General features: G+C 29.7%; 2 protein-coding genes and 1 pseudogene across 3 annotated transcripts; 2 read left to right on the forward strand and 1 right to left on the reverse strand.

The window, feature by feature from the left end:
• Positions 1 to 1,284: 1,284 nt before the first annotated feature.
• Positions 1,285 to 5,692, forward strand: LOC129306216 (uncharacterized). Of its 2 annotated transcripts, none has more exons than XM_054946681.1 (7): positions 1,285 to 1,506; positions 1,686 to 1,712; positions 1,876 to 1,998; positions 2,159 to 2,405; positions 2,966 to 3,037; positions 3,683 to 3,769; positions 4,641 to 5,692. In XM_054946681.1, exons 1-7 carry the CDS (start codon positions 1,451 to 1,453, stop codon positions 5,442 to 5,444), a joined length of 1,416 nt encoding a protein of 471 aa, XP_054802656.1. In that variant the 5' UTR covers positions 1,285 to 1,450; the 3' UTR covers positions 5,445 to 5,692. The 2 variants fall into 2 exon arrangements, with proteins under 2 accessions (XP_054802656.1, XP_054802657.1); XM_054946682.1 differs by having other exon boundaries at positions 4,656 to 5,692.
• A 3,079-nt stretch (positions 5,693 to 8,771) lies between these two features.
• LOC129305367 (uncharacterized) lies at positions 8,772 to 11,405 on the forward strand. Its single transcript, XM_054945412.1, has 4 exons — positions 8,772 to 8,999; positions 9,808 to 9,927; positions 10,863 to 11,007; positions 11,092 to 11,405. The coding sequence occupies exons 1-4, from the start codon at positions 8,772 to 8,774 to the stop codon at positions 11,403 to 11,405; spliced, it is 807 nt and encodes a 268-aa protein (XP_054801387.1).
• A 4,789-nt stretch (positions 11,406 to 16,194) lies between these two features.
• On the reverse strand, positions 16,195 to 17,599 carry LOC129305368 (probable myosin-binding protein 6; annotated as a pseudogene).
• Between the last annotated feature and the right edge of the window lie 8,582 nt (positions 17,600 to 26,181).

Here is a 26,181-nt window from a genome sequence, read left to right on the forward strand (position 1 = left end):
TTATAGCACAATAAAGATAAAGAAACACAATAAAGCAAATAAATTCATCAATAAAGTAAATAATTCACACGATATTAATAAATAAATCAAATTACACTAACAACATAAATTGATCAATGTATAAAACTTTACGTGCTGATAACATTTTGCGAAAACAAATAGAAAGAGAGTATAAAAAGTGAATAATAAGATAAGAAGAATTGCAAGAGAAAACAAGAAAGTATATTTTATTCATTTTATACATGACATCTATTTATAAGTATTTAACTATTTAAGTGTCACAAGGAAAGGTGTTATTTATACATTTAGCTAAGCTAATAACTTTGTAGAGCTTGAACCTGATTCAACTCACCACCACTCCAAAATAAATTATATGGTTAGGTGCATTTTTTACCCCTGAGGTTTTTTTTTAAAGAACAAAAATCCTCCTCTATTAGGAATCCATTTACTATGTCATTTTCTTCTAACTTAGCATGTCTTTTAATGCTAATTTATTCTTAAATATTTTTTTTAGGAGTGTTGGATACCATAAATTTTTATTAAAATAAAATTTAATAAATATTGTTAAACTATTTAATATTTATTAATAGAATGATATTTTGAGAAAATTAATATTAATTAAATTTTTTAAATTTTCTAGGTCACTCTTTGTACTTTTTTGATCAACAAACGATCAAATTAATAAATATTTAAAATTTAAGTGTGACTTATTTTTAATTAATATTTTCATATAATGAAATATGCTTCTAATTTTAAAATTGGGAAAGTTGAAAATTTAGCAAGACAATATTAATTATAGCAAGACAATTCCTTCCTTTTTAATATAAAGTGACAAAATATCAACATATTAAATTTGGATGAAACAATATTTTAAAAAAAAAGATCATTAGTTGATAAAAAATACACATAATGACCATTATATTTAAAATACTTAATCATTATTAATTTTTTTATAAGATTCTTTTTTAAAACTTATTTAAAAATATTATTATTATTATTGTTGTTAGGGTTAAAATATATTTTTATATATATATATATATATATATTTTAGAAGTGTTGGACATTTGTATTGTAACATTTTTTTCCAAAACTATTTTTTAAAAGGGTGAAAATTCTCTTCAGTTAACGGATCATTACTAAAAGAAGATTTCTACTCCTATAAAAATAATTTAAAAAAAAAAGAAATACTTCACTTATTAATACATGTATTAGCCAGTTAAACAAATGCACGGTAACCTTAATTATAAAATAAAGGTTCCTGGCTAGCTGCTACTCTTGATCTTGATTGACTCTCTCCTTTTCCAGGACGACGACGACTTTGTTTTCTTCCCTCTCTCTCTCTCTCTCTGCCTTTTCCTTCTTGACGAAGTCGTCTTCACAATTCTTCATTTCATCCCTCTGCAGATTCGACCTCGTCACCTGTCACACAAGATTGTAGCTCCGATCCTATATGGCTTCTTTCTGGTCCCTCGAACTCCTCCTTAAATGCATTGATTTTCTTTCATGGTATGCTCTTCTATATGCCTGCATATATAGTGTATACTTTCTGCTTCCGCTCAGATTTCTTAATCTGTAATCTTTGCCTATTTATATGTCCTCACTTTTGCAGTTCAATGTTCTAAATACTTAATCTTCTCTTTAGCCCCTCACTTGTTGATTATTGACTCTGTTGTTCTCATTTACAGGCCCGTTCTTGCTTTGGTTTATCCTCTGTAAGTCTCTTTATCTATCTGTTTGTGTGTATGTGTTGGTGTAAAATGCCCAGAATATGCTAATAATGAATATACAGTTAAGGATTATCTGAACATTTCCTTTGATTTATTATTATGTCAGTGATAAGTGATGCTGTTTTTGTTGTTTATGATTTGGTGAAAGATGCGCTTCCGTTGAAGCAATTGAGAATGATAGCCATTCAGACACTCGGAATTTGATCTCTTATTGGATACTTCTCTCACTGATATACCTCTTTGAGTATGCTTTTCTCCAGCTTCTTCAATGGTAAATCATTTTTACTCTCTACCATTTGACAAAAAGCTTCACTTTACTAATTTACTGGTTTTATCATATCATTTGTAGTTAGAAATGCTTTAATTATGATATCAGATCAAGGTTCTGCACCAATCTTACTTTTAATTTGCCTCCTCATCTTCAACATCAGGATTCCGTACTGGCATTACGTGAAGCTAGCGATTGTTGTCTACCTTGTGATGCCGGACTTTGGAAGAGCTGCTTATGTCTATAATCACCTCATTCGTTCATGTCTCTACATGAATCCACAGGCAGTCATAAGCAGATTCAGCGACTGGAAGAAGATATTTGTCGAGAAAGAAGACTTTCTAATGCAGGCTGAGAAGTACATAACACAGAATGGAACTGAAGGCTTAGAGAAACTCATTGTTAGCAAGGTATAAATTACCATATATATATATATATATATCTGGTATATATATGTGTAGTGGAGTACAAAAGAAAAAAGTTTTCTCTGCTATAACTTAGGTTTAAGAGATGTTTGGTACATCGATGTGAAATATCAGACTTTAACAAGCTATTCAGTTTATTAGCTGTGAACAGTGTGGCTCATTCCTCAAACTCTGTGCAATGCATGGGATCCCTGTCTAGTCATTATTGAAGATTGTCAAGTTAAGCATGGAAATTGAAAGTGTTCATGGTAATCATAGTACAATATGTATTTTATTTTATGAAAGATGCCAAAGCTAAAAGTGGTGTGATGTGAGATGGGATCATCCTATGCCTCTTGATATTATGGATACTCAGGTTGTTTAATTTGGATACCAAATGAGTACGCCAAATGCCTTCATAATAGGGATGCATGCTGATTGTTAATCTATAAATGGCATGTTTGGGTTCAAAAGTACTCACCACCAGTCTCATTCAAGCTGTCTACTTGGTTTGTGAATCTTGACTACTGGGGAATTAAGCAAATTATCATTTCCTTTTATTGCAGAGCACAGAGAAAAGTCCTAATGCAGAAACAAGAAAAGCAGTGCCAAGTACTGAGAAGAATGAAATCCTGAAGGTGATTTTTTCTCATTCTTGTCATCCATTTTGGCATTTTGTAAAACATAACATAGCTTAAAGTGTAGTTTGAAATGGTGTCTTCTTATGCCTATTGTTAGTGCATGACTTGGAGCATCGCAGAAATAAATATATCGATACACATGCATCTTAGATGTCACTTGAAATTCAAGATCCTTGGGTCGAAATGAGCATATCAAACATATTCTTAAATGTATTTTAGGAGCGAAAAAGTTGCAAACTAATTTCAGTCTATAGATGTGTGGGTTTAGTTTGAATTTACTCACTCCCTCCTTCATTTAAATTGCCCGCTTATTTTATCTTTATGTGAATTTTGATTGCTGAAGAATTAAGCCAGTTAACCTTTACTTCTATTGAAGAACACAACACAAAATCTTAATACAGGAACAATAAGAGCAGTTCCAACTACTGGGAAGAATGAAATGCAGCAGATGAATTTCTTATGTAATTCTTGTCTTTTCATTGCCAGTTTCAAACATGAAAAAGATGAAACCTTTTCTGGGTTGAAGTGTTCGATAAATGAAGAGCAAGAATGTTGTTTTTCTTCCCCATCTTTTAATAGCGGTAGAAGATCATTTACAATTGTCTGAAGAGCTTTATTTTCAACCTAATTGCCTCTATACAGACAAATAGAGGAAGGCTTCACATGGAACAGAAAGATATCAAAGATTTGGAGATGATTGAAAAAGAGGAAGTTTCCGAAGTCAAGCAAGTAAGATTTCTTATCATTTTCAAGTAAAAACAAAAGAGTTTTCTCCAATACTAAGTAATCCTGGAGTTTTTTATTTGCACATGGCTTAGTTCTGTTAATACTCGTAGTTGCTGGAACTTTTCACTTCCCCATTCCTTGTGATTGCCAGAAAAGAAATTAGGGGAAAAAAAAGTGGAAAACAAAGTGATATATGATATGAACAATGACTGATAATATCGGAAGAAACCAATGAAGCTGTGATTATGTGCTGAGGAGTTAGAGCAATTTTCAAGGTGTTTTAGATTTTATTCTCTGCTTCTTCATTTATGAAAAAGAATGTTTGACAAGAATATGATTCAATTTCAGTGGGCTACACAAATTGAATTGCATATTGAGTAGGCTACACAAACGTCCCTTAATTTTGCTTAAGTTTTATAAAACACCCATCAATTTTCAAAAATCACAAACTTTTCATGAATTTCGCTAAAATTACACATATATCCTTTCTATTTTCAGAACTCACGCAAACCTCTCTTGAGTTTTGTAGAAACTGCACAGATATGCAATTATTTTCAAATGTAAGCAAAGTGTTCCAAAAATAGAAATGAAGTCTTTATGACTGTAGCAAAATTCAGGGGAGGTCCTTATAATTTACATTTTGTTTTTAGTGAATTTGTGTAGGTTTTGAAACCAAATGGAAAGTCTTCATGATTTATTATTTTCCACTTATATTTCTAGATTTGGAAGAGTACTTGGTTATATATTCCTCTTCTTTTGCATGCATGAGTAACCATTACTCAGTTTTGAAGACTATACTAAAAATAGACTAAATGTGTACACTTTCTATCTTGTTATGTCCATTTTTTATACTAATTTTCACCTCGATGCGAAGTTTTCAACATTTCAGGCTAATACAGCCTTGTGCAGCCTCGAATCAAATGAAAGCACATCATCTTCCACAGTGAAAACCCAAAAAATGGCGGCAGACAAAGAGGGAGGAGCATATCCTCAGATTTCTGCACTTGAGAATGTACAAAAAGAGTGGACTTGTGCCATATGTCAGTTGACAATGCCTTCTGAAGCTAATTTGAATTCCCACCTACAAGGAAGGAAGCATAAGATGGCTTGTGAAGCACTGAAAGCAAAGAAAACAGAAGGAAATGCCGCGGCGACTGGCACAGGAAACGGAGCATCTCATCAGAGTTGTTTGTCTAATGTACAGAAAGAGTGGACTTGTAACATATGCCAGGTTAGAACTACTTCCGAAGCTAATTTGAATGCCCACCTGCAAGGAAAGCAGCATAAGGCTGCTTTTGAAGCACAGAAAGCGAAAAGCCTGAATGTTGCTGAGAAAGTTTTGCTGAAGAAGAATGACAAGTCCAATGGAGAACAAGAGAAGATAATGAATACTTCAAATGCATCAGAACAGAATATTACGACCAGTCATCATCCAAAAATGGAGCATAAAAATGTTCAAACTGTAAACATCATTCAGGGGAATAAAAGCAAAGGTTTTGATCCCAAAACCAAGGTGCAAGAATTGCAGAAGAGCACTGGAACATCAATTGAAATAAACAGTTCCAGATTAAGATGTGATATGTGTAATGTAAAGTGCACTAGTGAAGTTGACTTGGCTTCTCACTTCCGGGGCAGGAAACACTTGGCTCAGAGTCAAATTCTTAGTGGTCCTAGTTAGTAAGAGTCATCTGCTTCAGAATTCTGCTTTTTCCAGTATATTTATTTATATGGGGGCTATAGAGTTTCTGTGCATGGACGTTGTTGAAGTTTTGATACCATAAACTTTCTTATGTTGTGTCAGAATGTAGAAGATTTTTTTTTTTTTTTTGGCCTCTGCCATTAACTTACCAGGCACTTGATCATGTTCATGAGTGGCTAGCAAATGTTATATGCATAAGATACAGGATTCTTTGGTATTTTGCTCAAGAGCACTCTCTCTTGCGATGCCTGCAAAGGAGAATTTTACTTGACATTAGTCTGAATCTTTTGATGCGGTTGGCATGTTATCAATATTTAAATGATAATTTTAAAATTTTTTGATGATGTTAATTTTAAAATTGCTATGGAGATAATTATACAAAACATACTCCCTCTAATTTTATTTATAAGATTGTATTAAGGAGAAATAGTTAAATTATTAATGTCTTAAAAGAAATTCTCAATTTACCCTTATCAAATATATCATCTTTAAAAATATTTTCTTTCTCTTGTAGCTTTTTACTCTATTAATTGAATATTGTGAAGAGATAAAATTGAAAGGAATTAATTAATGATTCATCTTTTTATGCAACGTAAATTGTAAAAAAAATAATGAATTCCCTCTAAAATGAGAGTTATATAGGATTGGGAATAATATATTTTGACATACAAGTATTATTGTCATTGTGACATCTCATTTTTCTTTCTTTTGTGTTTTCTTTGATTCATCCTAACACCTGCAGTGGCAACATTATTTTTCTAGTTGTCTCTTTCCTCCATTTTATTTCCTCTTAACTTTCCTCCACATGCAAATAGAATTTAAGGTACTGAAAATTAGAAAAATTATTAAATTGGTTAATTGTTAAAATCTTGGTTGAATCAAAATCAAACCAATCATAAATAAAATATTTTATTAAATTAATTAAGACATTAATTCAATGATTTATTGATTTAATTGATGAGGCTGACTAGATTTTCAATAAGTATTAAAGATAAAAAATTATACATTACTTCAATGGTACTATTCATAGGACAGATAGAGTATTTGTTTTGCTCATATTTACATAACATCTCAATAATTTTTGTATCTATTTTTCCATTTTGTGTATATTAAATGTTAGAATATCTTATTTTAAAGTGTGTATGTTTAACAGAGTGAAATTAAAAACTTGTTGAATTTTTAAATAGAATTAATAAGATTTAAAAATTTTTAACTTTAATAATATGTAAAAAATAACTTATAAATATAATATTATTTTTTATTAAATTGGATAATAAGTAAGGCGGATTGCTAGTACCCGACTTAGCATCCGGGCCCACAACATGGGCCAAGCCCACTTGTACACTTCCCGCCAACGCCTAATGGCTCGTCCTTGACGTTTCCCTCTTCCCACGCGGACTCTCTCTCTCCCTTTCCGCCGTTTCCTTCTCGGTCAAGTCTTCTTCACAATTCTTCAATTCACCTCTCTCAAGCTTCAACCTCCCCACACTTTAAACCACATTATATGTCTTCTTTGTGGCTTCTCAGACTCCTCCTTAAATGCATTCATTTTCTTTCATGGCATGCTTGTTTTATATGCATTATATATATCTTCTTATACATCCCTCTCACTTGGTTCGTTGCTAGAGACGCCAACTTTCTTCTTCTGATCACATTTGATCATCTGTTTTAGCTTTTTCCCCTACCTTAACATTAGCAGTTCAACATCCTAAATACTTGATGGTCTCTCTTACAATGGAAAGTAACTCTTTGATGTTTTTATATACAGGCTCGTTCTTGCTTTAGATTATCCCTTGTAAGTATCTTTTGCTTGCTCGCTCTGTGTGTGAGTGTTTGGGGGGAAAACAGTCTCCATAATCAATCCCTTTGCTAATCAATTTAAATAAAAATGGCAGCAGCTAATAGATAGAATGTTCGCATAAATATAATTTTTTAGTGGAGTTTCTGTTCTGACATGATTATGTGTAATTTTCAGATTAATTCGGTAAACCCAATCTACTTAAAAAATGGTTTAGGGTTTATGATCAAAGTTCTTTAATAAAAAGTATAGCCCGTGGATATGTTTTACAATGCAGTATCAATTATTGACTTCTAAAAACGTTCTTGCATTTTCATGATTCTAGTAAACGATCTAATTGCATGTACCGAAAAAATGTACCATAGCTTTTCCTCCAGATCATTGTTTTAGTGATAGTTATGGTTATACTGTTTTTGTTGCTTAGGATGATGGTGTTATGTGGTTGAAGATGTGCTTCCGTTCAACCAATTGAGAATGATAACAATTCAGACGCTCGAAAATTGATCTCTTATTGGATACTACTCTTATTGATATACCTCTTTGAGTATGCTTCTCTCAAGCTTTTCCAATGGTAAATGCTCTATTCTGTATCTGTGTATCATTTGCCAAAAATCTACATGCATAGAATATAGGGAATGGATAATGTCACTTTGGACCAAATGAGTCAAATATTGTCAAGGAAGGACCGAACAGTTTCAAATATCTTTCAAGGACTAAATATCAAAATTTCCAAGGTAATTTACTTAGACGCCCTTACGAAAGGTTTTCCCCAAATGTTCTGTGTTAAATGTTGCAAGGTTAGTTGTAAATTTAAAAAGATGGTCCCAAATTCCTACAACTAAAAATAAATGAATGAATGAAAAAATTTTCAATGTTTTTTGTTAAAATGTTGAAATTCAATTGCAAATCATTCTATGGTTAGTTGTAAATTTTGGAAGATTGAAAAAAAAATTAATTCTTCCATTAAGTTGCATAGATTTGACACTCATCTTTTTTATTATAGCATGATTTACATATGATCTTCTAAAATTTAATATGGATCATTGAAAAAGCTTTGTAAATTCATTGATTACGTTGTAAGAATTTGAAATTTTCTTAAATTTACAATGTGCGATTGAACTTTTAAAATTTAACATGAAACATTTGAAGGGGAAAAAGCTTAGTAAGGGTATTATAGTAAATTAACTTTGGAATTCAAGTCTTGGTCATTAAGTGGTATTTTACTACTTCTAAATGATTTGGTCCTTTATTGGCATTTATTTTCTCTCTTGGTCCCACAGTTTTAATCCCCCTAACAATTGTTAGTTTTCAATTAAAGTTAAGCTTTTTCAAGTAAATCTAAAATTAATAGCTGAACAGAGAGGTTGAAGCTCTTCCTTGACTATATTTTACAGGTTTTGTCGCATCATCTAAGGTTAAAATTGCGTTAACTGATATTAGATGAATATTCTTTATAATCTTACTTTTGCATCCTCATGTTCAACATCAGGTTCCAGTATTGGCATTACATGAAGCTAATGATCATTCTTTTCCTCGTGATACCGGACTTTGGAAGAGCTTCTCACTTATACAGTCAGCTCATTCAGTTGTGCATCTGCATCAATCCATATGTACTCACAAGCAAATTCAGGAACTGGAAGAAGGTCTTTGTGGAGAAAGAAGACTTTCTAATGCTGGCTGAGAAATATATAACAGAGAATGGAACTGAAGCCTTAGAGAAACTCATGGCTAGCATGGTATAAATAACCATACACACACACACACACACACACACACACATATATATTAGGTGTATAGATGGATAGGAGTACAAAGGCTAAAAGGTATTCTCTGCTATAACATAGAGTTAGATGTTTGGTACATTGCCATTTAATATTTTTTGTGTTAGATATGACAATATAAATTTTTCAAGAAAATCATACAATTAGTATTTTATTATTTTATAAGATAAGACAGCTAAAAGTGGTATGATTTTAAATGGTGTCTTTCTATGCCTCATATCATTTTGACACTAGCATACGAAAGCACCAACATCATAGATCCCACCTAAAAGTGCCTCAGGAAAGCCGGTTTAATCTATAAATGGGTAGCTTGAGTGAAGAATTGCTCACCACTACTGTCACTCCATTTGCATACTTAATTTGTAAATCTTGATAACTGAATGGTTGAGGCAATTTATCCTTGCCTTGGACTGTAGAACAATGAGAAAAACCTTGATGCAGAAACGAAAAACGAGTTCCAATTACAGAGAAGAATGAAATGCAGCAGGTGAATTTTTTCATGTGATTCTTGTTATGCATTTATTAACACAGCTAAATTCTAAAACGTGTTTCAGGAAAACAAGGGCTGTTCACTTGTTTTAGTCTATATATGTGTTGTTTGAGTTAAATTTCTCATGCAATTCTTGTCATATTATTGCCAGTTTTAAACATGAAAGAAATGAAACGCTTTTCTGGGTGATATTTTCTCTGTTATAGTTGTGGTAGAAAATCATTTATTATTTTGTGAAGGAGTGTGTCTTCCAACCTTATTGTCCTTGTGCAGACAAATAAAGTAAGGCTTCCCTTGGAACAGAAAGACATCAAAGTTTTGGAGATGATTGAAAAAGAGGAGGTCCCTGATGGCAAGCAAGATTTCTTGTATCTTTCAATTAAAAGATGCAGGGTTGCTTTTCCCTATGGAAAGATATATTTTTTACAATGCTAAAGTTGGCTATTTGCAAATAAATTAGGTCTCTTAATAAGTATATTTGGTGGGCGGGTGGGTGGGTTTTTTTTTTTTTTTTTGAGGGGGTGGGGAGTGTTCCTTATGATTGCCAGAAAAATAATTGAAATAAGTGGAAACAATGTGATAACGAACAATTAACAAATATTATTGAAAAAAAAAAAAAAAACCACAGGATGTGATCAAGTAATGACGTATGTTGAGTTATTAGCAAGAGGTTTTAGATTCAAGGCTCTACTTCCTGCCCTCTATCTCTATGCCATAGAAGTCGTGAAGAGTGAGTAATTAGCAAGAAGTTATATAAAGCTCCTGACTTTTGCTAAAATTACATAAACTTTCTTTTTCTGATCAAAATTTACGCACGCTTTCCCTGAAACAGAGAGTAAATCATATATATTTCTCTTGGATTTTTTGAATTTACATGAAAGTCTAATTTGTTTTCAAAATATACAAAACTCCTTGAAAGTGAAAGAGACATCTACGTAATTTTTGCAAAGCTCAGAGAGGTTTGTGTATTTTTCCTTTTGATTTTAAGAGAAATTCTATATCGATTTTGGAATTAGAAGAAAAGTCTATATAGTTACAGCAAAACTCAGTGGAGGCCTGCGTCACTCTTGTATACTTGTATCTAGCTTAAAAAGTGTACTTGGTTATAAATGCCCTTTTCCTTTTATGCACGAGCACCAATACTCAGTTTTAAGACTACAATAGAAAGGGCCAGGGCCTCTCTTGGTTCAATAATCCTACTTCCTGATAAAGTTAACTTCCCAAGAAGTATAGTCAACGTATAGTAGTCTTGAAAATCAAACATCTCACTGTGTTCCTTGCTTAGAATGTTTTTGCTTTCTTTCTGCCAAGTCTTCAACATATTGCAGGCTAATACAGCGCTGTGCAGCCTCAAATCCAATGAGAACACATCATCTACCATAGCAAAAACTGAAAGAATGGCGGGAAAATATGCAGAAAGTGGTGCATCTCCTCAGATTTCTGCATCTGAGAAATTTCAGAAAGAGTGGACTTGTGCCATATGCTAGATAACAACTACTTCCGAGGCTGATTTGAATTTCCACTTGCATGGGACGTTGCATAAGGCTGCTTGCGAAGCACTGAAAGCCAAAAACCAGTCTGTTGCAGTGAAAGTTTTGGTGAAGAAGAATGATGGAGAACCAGAGAAGATGATCAATACTTTGAATTCGTTAGAAAAGAAGATCAAAACCTGTCATGATCCAAGAATAGAGAAGGAGGATGTGGGAATTGTAAATGGGCAAAAATATTATTATAGGCCGAAGAGGGCTGCAGCAGATCGGGGAAGCATAACCAAAGGTGTTCTTGCTAATCCCAAGGAGCCAGTACCGCAGAAGAACTGTGGAATGTCAGTTGGGAGGAATAATCCCAGATTAAGATGTGATGTGATATGAATTATAGTAGCGAATAAGGAAGTTGACATGACTTCTCACTTAAGGGGAGCAAAAGCACTTGGCTCAAACGCAGTCGATTTTGGGTCATCTTAGTTCTAACTTTTTTAAAATGTATTTTTGTTTTTATGTAGATTCAAATTCAAAGAATCCTGACCCAAAAAAAAAAAAAATTTAAGGAATCATTTTTAAATGATTATAACTTCTTTTACTGCAACCAATATCTTTTGGTATAATAGTAGTTCCTAACTAAATATATACAAGAAACTGGAAGTTGACATGACTTCTCACTTAAGGGGAGCAAAAGCACTTGGCTCAAACGCAGTCGATTTTGGGTCATCTTAGTTCTAACTTTTTTAAAATGTATTTTTTGTTTTATGTAGATTCAAATTCAAAGAATCCTGACCCAAAAAAAAAAATTTAAGGAATCATTTTTAAATGATTATAACTTCTTTTACTGCAACCAATATCTTTTGGTATAATAGTAGTTCCTAACTAAATATATACAAGAAACTAAAATTATACTACAGTACATTTCCTTACTATGATTGTCAAAGGCCAAAGGTCCTCTACTTGAATTTTGAAATTTTTTGGTCTCAAACTTAAATTAAAGTATTGGTTACCAAGTAATTAATAGTTATTTCTACTCCCCCTTATCTATTTACGAATCATCTTTAACAAATTCACACAAACCAAAAAGAAAAACAAAAGAAAAAAGTCAGTTAGAATTAGTTGATTTTTAAAATTATCTCATTTTTCTAAATAATACTTCTCTTGTCTTATTTATAAATCCCTTTTAACATATTTTATTAAAATAAAAAAAAATAAAACTCATTAACTCTATCTTAAAATTCAATAAGGTATCAACTTTATCTATGTTAAATATACATATCTTAACAACATTTTATTTTTTCTCTCCAATATTCAATGAAGGGTAAAAAGAAAAATTTATATTGAAAATTTAATGAGGTGACTTATAAATATGATCAAAAAAACTTCTCTCTCTATCTTATAAATAGGATCAGAATGAGTGTATTTAAATTAATTGCAATAAATCATAACCTAATTTTATTTGTCTCTCATTTTGCCTCTCCACCATGATAATTCAATAATATCTATACTATCAGCACAATTGAAAAAATAATAATAATTTCATTATAATTTTATATATCTTAACAACATATTTTTTTTCTCTCCAATATTCAATGGAGGTAAAAAGGAGAACTTGTGTTGAAAATTTAATAAGGTGACTTATAAATATGACCAAAAAATCTTATTTCTCTGTCTTATAAATATATATTAAATTAATTGCAATAAATCATAACCTAATTTTATTTGTCTCTCATTTCGTCTCTCCACCATGATAATCCAATAATATCTATACTATCAGCACAATTGAAAAAATAATAATAATTTCATTATAAATTTTACAAAATAATTATAAATAAAATTATGAAAAGTTTCTAGAAAAATCTCTTATAAATAAGAAGGGAGAAGCATATATAATAAGAGGTCTAATTAAGTAAGAATACAAAAATATCATTGTTGATCGTATATGCATTTGATGCGTGAAAACAGTAAAAGAAACTCTAATGCAAACACGATATTAATTTAGCGTCATCGCAAAATATAAAAATATTGCTTTCGACGGTCTTATATCACGTTGGAATTGTTGAGTTGTTTTGAATGAAATAGAGCCCCATTGGCTTTTTTAAAATAAATATAATAATTTTTCAATAATCCTCTTACAATATTATGAATTATTAAAAATGAACAAAAAATATAGCCTTTTTTTAATTAAAGGGCTTGCAAAACTATGAACCCCAACTAGGTTTAAAAAAGAAAGACACATGCTACATTGAATACTTTAATATTATTTATGGACTCAATGAAGATTGGCCAATTTGGTAAGAATTTGACTTATAATTTATAAGGTCATGGAATTAAATCTTACTTTTAATGTAAAACCTTATTGGTAGATAATTTATAAGCTTTTTTTTTTAATTTAAAGGTATACTCTCTATCTTGATGAACTTCTGGAACCCAATTAACTTGAACTTTATTTAAAAACAAAAAAATAAAAAAGAATTCATGGCCCTAGTAGTTCTTGTTTGATAGAAAAAATGATTGTTAGGTTTCAAAAAATTAAATTAATAATAGTTAGGTTATTGACAAGTTTTATTTTAAAAAAAAAGGTTTGCAAATATGAATTCAAAAAGTTATACATAAATATTTTTATTTTAATTATAATATAAAAATGTATTTGAAACTCAAATGCCTTATCTGTTATTGAAATCCAATTGTTTATATGAATTGATATTTTTTAACTTTTTTCAGAAAATTTTACTCAAACATAACAGCCACGAATTCAATCTTTTGTGACATACTCCTCCTGATTCTTCTTGCAAGACATTTTTAACCATTTCATATATATTAAAAAAAATTAGTTTTTTTTTTAATATTATAAAAAATGAGATATACTTTCATATTTACCTTTAATTTTAAACAAATAATACAACTATATTAAATATTTTTACATTAATCAAGATAGGATAAAATTAAAAAAAAAAGTGATTTAATTAATAATGTCTTGCATTTTGAACAAAAATTACTTTTAAAATGTATTTTATATATCAGATTGGAGGGAGCAGTTGACAGGCTCCTTTTTTTGCCCTTAAATAATTTTGTTAAGACACCAAATTCTGATGATTTAAATAAAGGATCCAGTTTTTTCTATTAAAAAACACGAGCCAATTAAATTATTCAATGATTTTTTTTTTCTGATCAACACATGGAAATCAAAAGAGAAAAAGGAAAGTTTCCTAACTCAGTTCCACAAATGCTATTTGCATCTCCAAAGAAGAATATTGCTTATCTTGATGGGATTCAGATTATCAGACACAGTTACTCACCAGATAAGAACAGTGAGATGTTGGGCTTTCTGTGGATTGCAGGCATTGCCATAATATCCTCTTTTAAATAGGCGAGGTGGGCAGTTACACATTGTCAGATAGATTGTCTCATCTCAATCACCATTCAACCTTCACACAACTTACCTAACTCATACTCAAATTGCAAATGTAGTTGTGTATGCATTAGAAATTAAAGTCTTGAACCACTAAATGCCTGGATCGGATCAACTGTCGACTAAAACCTCTTAATAGTATCATCATTTCCTCGCTTGAATAGGTCCTGGTTCCAAATTTGTCAATTGATATATTTGTGCACATGCATAAGTGATGGGATCAATTGGTAAGGGATCATTTAAACTTAACTAATGATTTCAAGTCTTAAGAATACAGTGGCGTTAAGAACTTGCCTCTGAAGAGTTATTAATGTTCAATCTGGATCAGTTTAAGGTTTAAGCCCTCATTAAGTCAGCTCAAGTGCACGCAAAACGAGCCCAAGATATCGATGCACAAGCAATATATGAAAAGAAATTAAAGTTTTTCGTTTTTACCTGATAAATGTGCATATGATATCACTCACTCGAGAAAGTATTCACACAGAGCTATAGTGTTCGAAGGTAATTTAAAGTGCCTTACCACATCTGCATGAGTATTGAAAATGCAAAGATCAGCAGATCTTACTTGGCTTCAAAATTTTTTTGCCCTTAAATAATTTTGTTAAGACACCAAATTCTGATGATTTAAATAAAGGATCCAGTTTTTTCTATTAAAAAAACACGAGCCAATTAAATTATTCAATGATTTTTTTTTTCTGATCAACACATGGAAGCAAAGTGAAAAAGGAATTTCCTAACTCGTTCCACAAATGCTATTTGCATCTCCAAAGAAGAATTATTGCTTATCTTGATGGGATTCAGATTATCAGACACAGTTACTCACCAGATAAGAACGTGAGATGTTGGGCTTTCTGTGGATTGCAGGCATTGCCATAATATCCTCTTTTAAATAGGCGAGGTGGCGCAGTTACACTTGTCAGATAGATTGTCTCATCTCAATCACCATTCAACCTTCACACAACTTACCTAACTCATACTCAAATTGCAAATGTAGTTGTGTATGCATTAGAAATTAAAGTCTTGAACCACTAAATGCCTGGATCGGATCAACTGTCGACTAAAACCTCTTAATAGTATCATCATTTCCTCGCTTGAATAGGTCCTGGTTCCAAATTTTTCAATTGATATATTTGTGCACATGCATAAGTGATGGGATCAATTGGTAAGGGATGTTTAAACTTAACTAATGATTTCAAGTCTTAAGATACAGTGGCGTTAAGAACTTGCCTCCTGAAGAGTTTTAATGTTCAATCTGGATCAGTTTAAGGTTTAAGCCCTCATTAAGTCAGCTCAAGTGCACGCAAAACGAGCCCAAGATATCGATGCACAAGCATATAATGAAAAAAATTAAAGTTTTTCGTTTTTACCTGATAAATGTGCATATGATAGCACTCGAGAAAAGTATTCACACAGAGCTATAGTGTTCGAAGGTAATTTAAAGTGCCTTACCACATCCCTGCATGAGTATTGAAAATGCAAAGATCAGCAGATCTTACTTGGCTTCAAAATTAAAATACTACACAAGGGCCAAGACCAAAGGTCGGCTGATTTTTGGAATGTCGTGAAGGATCAAAATCCTGGGTTAAGACTAAAAGTTGGCATCATAATCTCCAGCCACAGAAATTCTAAATTGCATTAATGTCATCCTAAGATCTTTGAAATTTCAGTTTTTCCAATATTTTACATTCACACATTACACTATAAATTGCAAATTTGAATGCTAAGGTAAATCCATAAGAACAGATAAAGGAGAAAACAGATTATATGTGTGCGTGTATCATATCAGCCTTTGATATTATTAATTAGATTTATGGATAACAAGTTAATTACAATATACAATTTTGAACAAAAGCGTATTAGAAGAGGGAAAAATACATGTGAATGCATTTCTGCAAAGCAAACTAGCAACATTCAGAACTTGCAAGGTCTTTTTGTGAATCCATTTGAAGAGAGCTAATTAGTGAATGTGAACAATCTGGATCATCACCATCATCTTCTGCAGAAACATCCAACAAGACTCTATGCTCATGGATCCTGTCCAATTGATCTATTTCATCTTCCCTTATAAGTTGACTCAGTTTCTCCTATACATCCTTAATCGATCTTGCAACAAAACCCTCTCAGATTCCTGTTCCCTGATTATCAAGCGCAGTGATTCAATGACACTTTGATCATAGTCTTGCTTCTGCTCTGCAACTCTACGGTATTGATTGGATTGGATCTCCACTGAACTCTTCTCACTCTGAAGACGAAGAATCATGGCCATTGCTTCATCTGCTGCCGATGATGATGCTGTTCTTTCCTTTTCAGTTTCTGTGTAGGCTGCATTTGCTCGCCGCCTTTCAATCTTCACTAACTTTCTCAGAATCATCACGTCGAACACCTCATCTTCATCATGAACTTCTCTATCATGATCATTTTTTCTTCCCAGAACCTTGGGGGCCAACATCGCCGTTGAATTATGACTATCTTTAAAGTTGATTTTGGTTGGTGAATTGGGTTCTGAGACGATTTCAACGGGCTATACTTGAGGGACACAAATTCTTCAACCGACGCAATTTTTCAGAGGAAATCGGTTTCTGGGTTTTCCTCCAAATTCAACAGATAGCGAATCAACCTTCAGGATGCCAACCGAGATGTAAAGATCTTCAAACAGAACCGAGAATCAAAATCATCCCCAAAACATTGAAAACCCGAGAGGAAGACCCGAGAAGCAGAAAAACACATCCAATCTCACTTGCCTGAGTAAAGAACTTGAAAGTGGAAGAAAAATCCATAACAAACAAGCCAAGAAAAATCCGAAGAAACCTGTGGTACAACTCGAGAACAGAGTAAGTAACAACCAACAGACAAAAACGACCCAGAGTCTGCATCTGGGGGTGAAAGATTTTGACCGAACACCGAATCTTAGCGTAAAAGAAAGAATGTGAGTGAAAACAAGCAATGGATGTGTAAGTGAAGAAAACGGGTAAGGGCTCACAGTGATGTGATTAATTTGCCTAGTGTAAGAACACACAAAAAAGAAAGACAAAATGAAAGTAGAAAAATGAAGAAGAAGTAGACTAAACTAACCATGAAATGGGGAATCAGAAGCGAAGACAAGAAGAAAGAGGACAGTGAAGAAAAGGAGATCTGGAGGCGGAAGAGAAGGACGAATATAGAAATAGAGGTTGGGTCCATCGTCTGTTACGAGGAGTCATGACTCGGACGAACCAACCATTTCATGGATTCGGGACCGGTTGTCCCATTTACTACGTAAATTAAATTAAAATATTACTACGGGGTACTAACATTTTATGTATGATATGATGTAAATATATCTGAAAATATAATACTATATCCATCGGATATTTTTTTAAAAAAATTTTCACTAAGACATTTAGATAGGTTAAGATTTCATTAAATGCATCAATTTTAAATATTATTTTTTTTTTCTATAATTAATTTCCGTCCATTCTTTCGTCAATATATTAAATGATTGATATTTTGAAAGTTTTATTTTTTTTAAAAAATAAAGTTGTTAAATATATTTAATAACTTTATTAATATGTGAGATTTTATTTAAAATTATTTTAAAATTTAGGAGAGGGAGTAGTTCATTGAAATCATTTAGTCTACCTGTCTGCATATCTATATCTTCAACTTTTGTGAGTGTATGTTCTATATACTCAAATTATGGATGAAATTTAATTGGCCAATTTATATCCTCAAATCTTAAGGATTGAAACTTGATTGGTGAATTAAATTTGTTATCACATTTTTATGGAAAATCTGAATAATCAATTAAATTTGTTATCACAATAAAAATTTTCATCATGATCATATCACATTTTTGCCTCATTGGTCAAATTGATTGATTAAATTCATTATCACATTTTCAATCATCAATCATCAATCTGACTTAATTCTTGTATTAGTTTCAATTGTTGATGTTATCATTGTGTTTTTCTCTCTTCATTTCCCATTCACTTATAATTTCATTTTCCAATTGATTTTTTTTTGGGTAAAAGATAGAATTTTTTGTAAAATCTCACTCACTATTACCCAATTAACCTAAATGTCAAGTGCATAAGAGATTATCTCAAAGTAAGAATGATAAATTTGTCAAATTATACAAATGGGATCTCAAGATTTGAAGATTTAAAATACTTTCATACACTTTTAATATATTCAAATCAAAGTTTAAAATAGATGTGGAAGCACAAGAATTGAAGAAAAAATCAAAATATTTACATGTAACTCAAAATAGTGAACTATGCAAAAAACTGCACATGCGCTGCAGCTAATTACTCCTGCGCCGTGTCATGCATGTCTCTATGTCATGCACCGTAGTGTATTGCACGAATTTAACAGCATTTTGCTGTCAAATTGACAGCACAAGGACAAACTTTTGACATTACAAAACCTTCGTCCCGACGTCCAATTGAGGTAATTTTAATAGTTACAGCAAGCTTCTCCTAATTAATGGCACAAGTTTTACAACCAAAAAATTTTTCTATCAAAAGTTAGACACTCATACAAATTTCACTCTTTTTTCACATCAACTCATATTTAGGGTGCCCAAACTCCAACAAATGTGCCACAAGTGTTACACCAACTCTTAAATCACATTCAATAGACCATTTAGAATTCATGCAACATACCACAATCAACCAAATACACATACATTATAAATTCAACACAACCGCAACCCTTCAATTCACAAAAGTACAAGGGGAGGTAAACTTCACATTAAATCATCAATAATAATTCAAAACAATCAAAATATACTTTACTCTATTTGCACTAATATTTTGGCTCTATACAAGCCTTATAGCCATATGTCAAACAATTCAAGACATGAAATACACACAGCATTTTTCATTTACAATGAAAGAGGTCAAAATAATGGTATAAGTCCTAATTGAAAATTAACCATCAAAATACACATAAATAAAATTAAGATGCCTATAAATGAATTTATTCATAATCCTATGCCTCTATTTGTTTTCCCTAATTTTGATTTAATGAGTCAGACCTCAAAAATATTAAAGGATAAGAGATGAGCACAACTATTTAGTAACCAACATCAACCAAGTTTATACAGCTACATATCAATTAAAAATAGATGCAAGGTCAACCAAGGTTGACATATGGCAATTATAGCCTCGACCACAATTATAACAACCATGTGACTGAGCATGTGACTCATATCATTAGATATTACAATCATATACATCTTGAGGTCACAAAAATAACAACCACACACCTCTAAAACATATTAGATCACAATAATAACAACTATGTAGTTGGAGCTAAATGTATAATCAATGTCAATTTTATACCCTCCTGTTACCTCTGATATGAGACTAGTGGCTATAAGTGGCTACTTCATAACTTGGACTAGCTTAAGCTTTCACTTGTGAGGAGCTATCATGTCAAGGTTAAGTCACTCACTTGTGTATCATGGTTTCCCTCAATACTAACAATCATGAGGGTCGTATCCCTAATATAGCCTCCTCATGAATTGGTGGAGACGAATTAAGTTTGAATTCCTCGAAGAATAAGTGAGACAGTCCTGAATCAATCATGAAATAATGGCTACCTCCCAATTTCAATAGTCAATACCAACGCAAACTTCCTGATTCTAATGATAAGCTGCCATGTTATGTAGATTTATCAATCTACTCCTCTCTCTAGGCAAACTCCCGTCAATAATTATGCTATGCACATATTTGCACATATTATGTAATTCAACCAACAATCATATCATATATTATCCATAACCATATTTTCTCCACTCCGACATACTCCACATGTTAAATATCGCATATCACTCATTTTCATAATTAAGGTTGTGCAATGGGTGCGATAAGCTAACTCGAAGGGCATCTTGTTTTGCATAATACGAGCTGGGCTAACCCATACTTGTGCTCAGCCAATTTTGGCCCTAAATCATGATTCAAACTTTAAGTCCCAAGCATTATACATGTTTGTCCATCATTCACCTTTTAATTTTGGATTTCTTGTTCAGGTACAAAAAAGCAATTATTTAAGAAAGTCACTCTCGCGTGGCATTGCATGCTCTATTCATTTCTAGTGGGTAAAATAATCACTAGCAATTTAAAATCTTGTCTCGAAAAATCTCCACAAAAAATTTAAATCTGCATGGAGATCAAAACCATGATTAGAAATAGAAACATATACTCCCTCCGTTTTAAATTATAAAATACTTTTAAATAAAATTTATATATTAATAAATCTTATTAAATACACCTAACAATTTTATATTTTCAAAATAAAAATATAAACTTTCAAAAATATTCATAATTTAATATATTGAAAAAGGAAGAGACAAAAATTAATTATAGAGAGAGAAAGGGTAAAATTAAAATTGATACATTTAATAAAATATTAATCTATCTAAAATATTTTATATTTTAAAATGAAAAAACTCTTTTAAAAAGTGCCTTATAATTTAGGTTGGAGGGAGTAGTAACATAAGTTGAATAAGGTTTCTTCAAATGATATTTAATAATTCATAATTCATTTCATTTAATTATTGATATTAAAAATTTTCTCGACTCCCGAATGTCATTAATTCCTTCACTACTTATTTTATTAATAAGATTTTCTCGATCCCCAATCACCATTCATTCTCCCCGTCTTCTTTTTGTTCTAATTCACATTGCCATAATAAGGGTATTTGGAGACTCCTGTTGCTTTAACTCTTTCTATGCCCCTAATACCGTCATCATCAACCATCACTTAATAAATGTAAGTATGTGTTTGGGTAATAAACTTGTTATATTTGCAGAGTGCTTTTGAAGATTTTTAAATGTCGAAGTTATTTGGTTTTGTTTAAAAAGTTCAAAGTTCAAAGTCCATTTAGGGAGTCCATTTAACTTCCAATTGCTTTTCCATTTACGTTTTCCAATTTGAAAGTGGAGTAAAACTAGTCTGACCAAATACCCTTGTGTAGCTTATTTTCTTACCCTACTTATATATTTTGAACAGAATTATTCAATTATATTTATTTATTTTTTTATAAAATTATTTTTTCTTTTATTTGATATTTCCTGTATTATTTTTGATATATTTTTAGTGAAATAATCTTAATTTTATTTTATTTCCATACTTTTTTTTGTGAAATCATTATTTTTAAAATGTATTTTTTTATAAATTTTTTAAATTTATATAACTCAATATACTTATAAAAATTTTGGAAAAGTTGTGTTATTTATAAATTATTTGTAAATTAATTTTTTCAATATATCAAGATTTGCATAACAAAAATTATTTATAATAAAAGTAATATTTTTTAATAATTACACATCTAAAAGGTACTTTTATTATTGAGAACTTAACTATTATAAATTTTAATTTTTTTTTGACTCTATTAAATATATAAGCATTACTCTTTCTTGTCCTTATCATATAGCACTTTCTAGCAAATTTTTCATCCTTAATATTACATGGAAATTATTTATTATCATTTTCTAATTTTACATTTTTATAAATTTAATTATATGGCTAATTGTATATTGTGTATTTCTATTATCTCTTAATAATTTTAATAAGGGTAAAATTATAATTTTTTTTCATTTTAAGGCCATTTAATGAATTATTATCATCTTACTTTTAGTGAAATAAATGAAAGCTTCTTACATAGAGATCAAGAGAGTTATTAATGACATCTCTAATAAGTTAATTAATTATTTTTTAAATTATATTTTTTTTATATTTACCATTATTTAATAGGATGTTTTTGTTATAAAACCTTGTTGATTCACACACTTTCCTCTAATTACGAATATTTTTAAAAATTATTATTATATATTGAAAGACCTAAAATGTTTTATTTGTTAACAGATATTTTAAAAATATTTTATAATATTAAACAGGTATTTCCTGTATTATTTTTGATATATTTTTAGTGAAATAATCTTAATTTTATTTTATTTCCATACTTTTTTTGGTGAAATCATTTATTTTTAAAATGTATTTTTTTATAAATTTTTTATTTATATAACTCAATATACTTATAAAAATTTTGGAAAAGTGTGTTATTTATAAATTATATTTGTAAATTAATTTTTTTCAATATATCAAGATTTGCATAACAAAAATTATTTATAATAAAAGTAATATATTTTTAGTATTACACATCTAAAAGGTACTTTACTATCATAAATTTTCTTTTTTTTGACTCTATTGACATTCTCCCTAAAATTATAGAATGTAAGAGTCAATAATTGATATGAAGTATGGGAACATGGAAACTAAAACGTGCAGTCATTTTGTATATATTATATATCTATATATTATATATAAGCATTACTCTTTCTTGTCCTTATCATATAGCACTTTCTAGAAAATTTTTCATTCTTAATATTACATGGAAAATTATTTATTATCATTTTCTAATTTTACATTTTTATAAATTTAATTATATGGCTAATTGTATGTTGTGTATTTCTATTATCTCTTAATAATTTTAATAAGGGTAAAATTATAATTTCTTTTCATTTTAAGGCATTTAATGAATTAATTATCACCTTACTTTTAGTAAAATAAATGAAAGCTTCTTACAATAGAGATGAGAGAGTTATTAATTGACATCTCTAATAAGTTAATTAATTATTTTAAAAATTATATTTTTTATATTTACCCTTATTTAATAGGATGTCTTTGTCATAAAAACTTGTTGATTACACACACTTTCCTCTAATTACGAATATTTTTTAAAAAATTATTAATTATATTGAAAGACCTAAAATGTTTTATTTGTTAACAGGATATTTTAAAAATATTTTATAATATTAAACAGGGACCATATTAGTAACAATTTGATCTGCGATCACCAAACAGTATCAATTCTCCTTGGAACTCGAAGAGTAAGTTGGCTTACTCTAAATTTTTATACTTCGATGTTATATTGACATACTGATATTTTTAACAAAGTGTGCAGTTATGCACAAATGATATTAGTAATAATAAGTGGAGGCAATTAAAATTAAAAGGTTAAAATTGTACCTTAATTTTAAAACTATTCATTTGTAGTTTTGTTAAATACTACAATAAAATACCTTTTTGTTTTCTTACATTTGTTGGCATCGTAATTTTTCAAAAAATTTCAAAAATTTTAAAAAGTTTAGTTATGTGATGTTAACCTGTAAAAGTTATATATTATTTGTAAAAAGTTTATATAATTAAAAATATTTTTTATTAGGCTAAAATGTATTTTTGCTCTCCTAACTTTATATAGAAGATTTCAATTTGATCACATAATTTTATGAATTATCTTTTTAATCTTTTGATACTAACAGTTTCAAATGATTTTTTTTTGGGTCAATTATTTTTAAAAAATTAAATTTAATATGTAAATATTAAAAATATTTTGTTAATATTTAAGTGTTTGATTTAGAAATTTTTTTATGATAAAACTAATTGTTTTTTGATTAAAGGATTAAAAAATTACTTTATAAAAGTAAGAGATTTAAATGAAATTTGTGTAAAATTTAAAAAACTAAAAGCACTTGAGATTTTTTTTATTATGTTATATAATTAAACTTGAATTAATGTACATTGAATATTTTTAGGGATAAAATATTGATAAAAAAAAAATACGTGAGGTGGGGGGAGGAGGAGATCAAGTGGATGGCATATCATTTCTAGTGAAAAGTCAACTAACATTCCTAGGATCTAACATATAAAAATTATTTATTTTTTTAAAAAATCATATATGAATATTTTAAAGAAAATAAACTTTTCAGACCAATTTAAATCAAAATGTTTATATGTTTAAAATTCTAAAAGAGGCTATGCCTAAAATTCTAGAATATTCAATGTCACAATCAATGGCGTTATTAATAATAATAATGGATGTACTTTATACATCACACATATGGTACGCTCCATCCGTCACCTACTTACCCTATATATTGATATGGCTAGACACGTATAATATGATTATGGAATAGCTTAATTAATTTTAATTTAAAAAAAAAAAAGAGAATGACAAATAAGGACATGTAAGGAAATTAATAGCAAATAAAGACTTTTGAGTTGTACATCATGATATTTCAGCTGTAAATTCTTAATATTTTAATTGTAAAAGGTCCTTGATATTTTTTCAAAAGTTCTTTTTTGTCCTCCTCCTTAAAAAAAAAAATTCTCTCTCCTATTTTGGGCACAATAAATAGGTGTAGTACAGAATAGTTGGGTAATAAATAGATTGATGAATGGATAATTATAAGTGATATTTTTGTAAGCATAATATTAAATGTTCATTAAATTTTTAATATTGTTTAACCTTGTTAACAAAAGTTTTTCTCAATTTCAATAATAAGGGAAGAATTACTTTATAAATACTAATAATAATAAACTAAATTTTCTATAAAAAATTCCAACTTTTTATAAAATAAACCCAATATGAATATGGATTTTAGAATTAATTTGGTGGCTTGCACACATAAAAAGTGGCCTTGGAACTTGGAAATAGTATATGCATATGACTTTTTTTTTTTTTTTGGGGGCAGTCATGTATGACTAATTTAATAGTTTAATTATGTGCTAACGGCTACATTAGATCACCTGACCAAATATATATATATATATATATATATATATATATTAGATCCCCTTAGAGACCATTCTCCGGTTTGCTGGCAACAAATCACGTATCGTCTTGTCTCCACTCAGTGAAATGGGGGAAAATTAAGAAGCCATTTCTTATATATAAAGAGAAAATATATTATATATATATATATATAATACACATAAAGTTAAAAATTTAATAAATTTTTAAACAAAATTAATAAGTTTTAAAATTTTCTTTTACTCTAGTAAAATGTATTGAGAATGATTGAAAAATAGAACTAGAAAATTTTTCCCTATTTCACTGAGTGGAGACAATAGTTAAAAAGGAAAATTAAGAAGCCATTTCTTATATATATATATATATATATAAGAAATGGCTTCTTAATTTTCCCCTATTTCATTGAATATATATATACATATATATATCTATATATAAGTCATTCGAAAAAAATGACAAATATTAAATAATATTTTCTGGTTCTATCTTTCAGTCATTCTCAATACATTTTACTTGAGTAAAGGAAAATTTTGAAACTTATTGATTTCGTCTAAAAATTTATTAAATTTATAACTTTATGTGTATCAAATATATATATTTTAATAATATATTTTCTCTTACCACTATTTAACAAAAAAAATTAGAAAAATTATGATAAAAAGTCAATCACAAGTTTTATAAATAAAATAAAAGAAATTCCTTTCTATGCTTTATAACTAGAATTAATTGGAGGGATAAAATTTATTTGGCTCGACTTCTAGAAATGCACTTAAACTAGAATGTTGATTTAATAAAGTTTAAACTTTGAACTCAATGAGTGACTTAAATTTACTCACACAATCTGCCTTAGGTATAACCATTATATTTTATTAATAAATTATCAAAATATATCATTTTAAAAATTTAAAGTAACCCTCACAATCGTAATACTCATCACACATGTTATTCCTTGAAAAAAAATTAAGATTCAATATTTTATTTGATTAAACTGAACTATTGTTATCATGCCACAAAAAATACTTATATGTTTGAATACCTCGATCCTAAAGTTGTTTTGACTTTTTGACCAAAAGTTATTTCTGCACATTCATTTCAATAAAAAAAATTTTGATAAACAGAAAAATATATGGATATCAAGTTACAAAAAAAATAAATTTATTTAATTTAAGATTTTT

This window comes from Prosopis cineraria, unplaced genomic scaffold (genome assembly GCF_029017545.1).
Source record: "Prosopis cineraria cultivar Desert tree isolate PC_DT_omini unplaced genomic scaffold, ASM2901754v1 PC3, whole genome shotgun sequence".
Lineage (NCBI taxonomy): Eukaryota > Viridiplantae > Streptophyta > Magnoliopsida > Fabales > Fabaceae > Prosopis > Prosopis cineraria.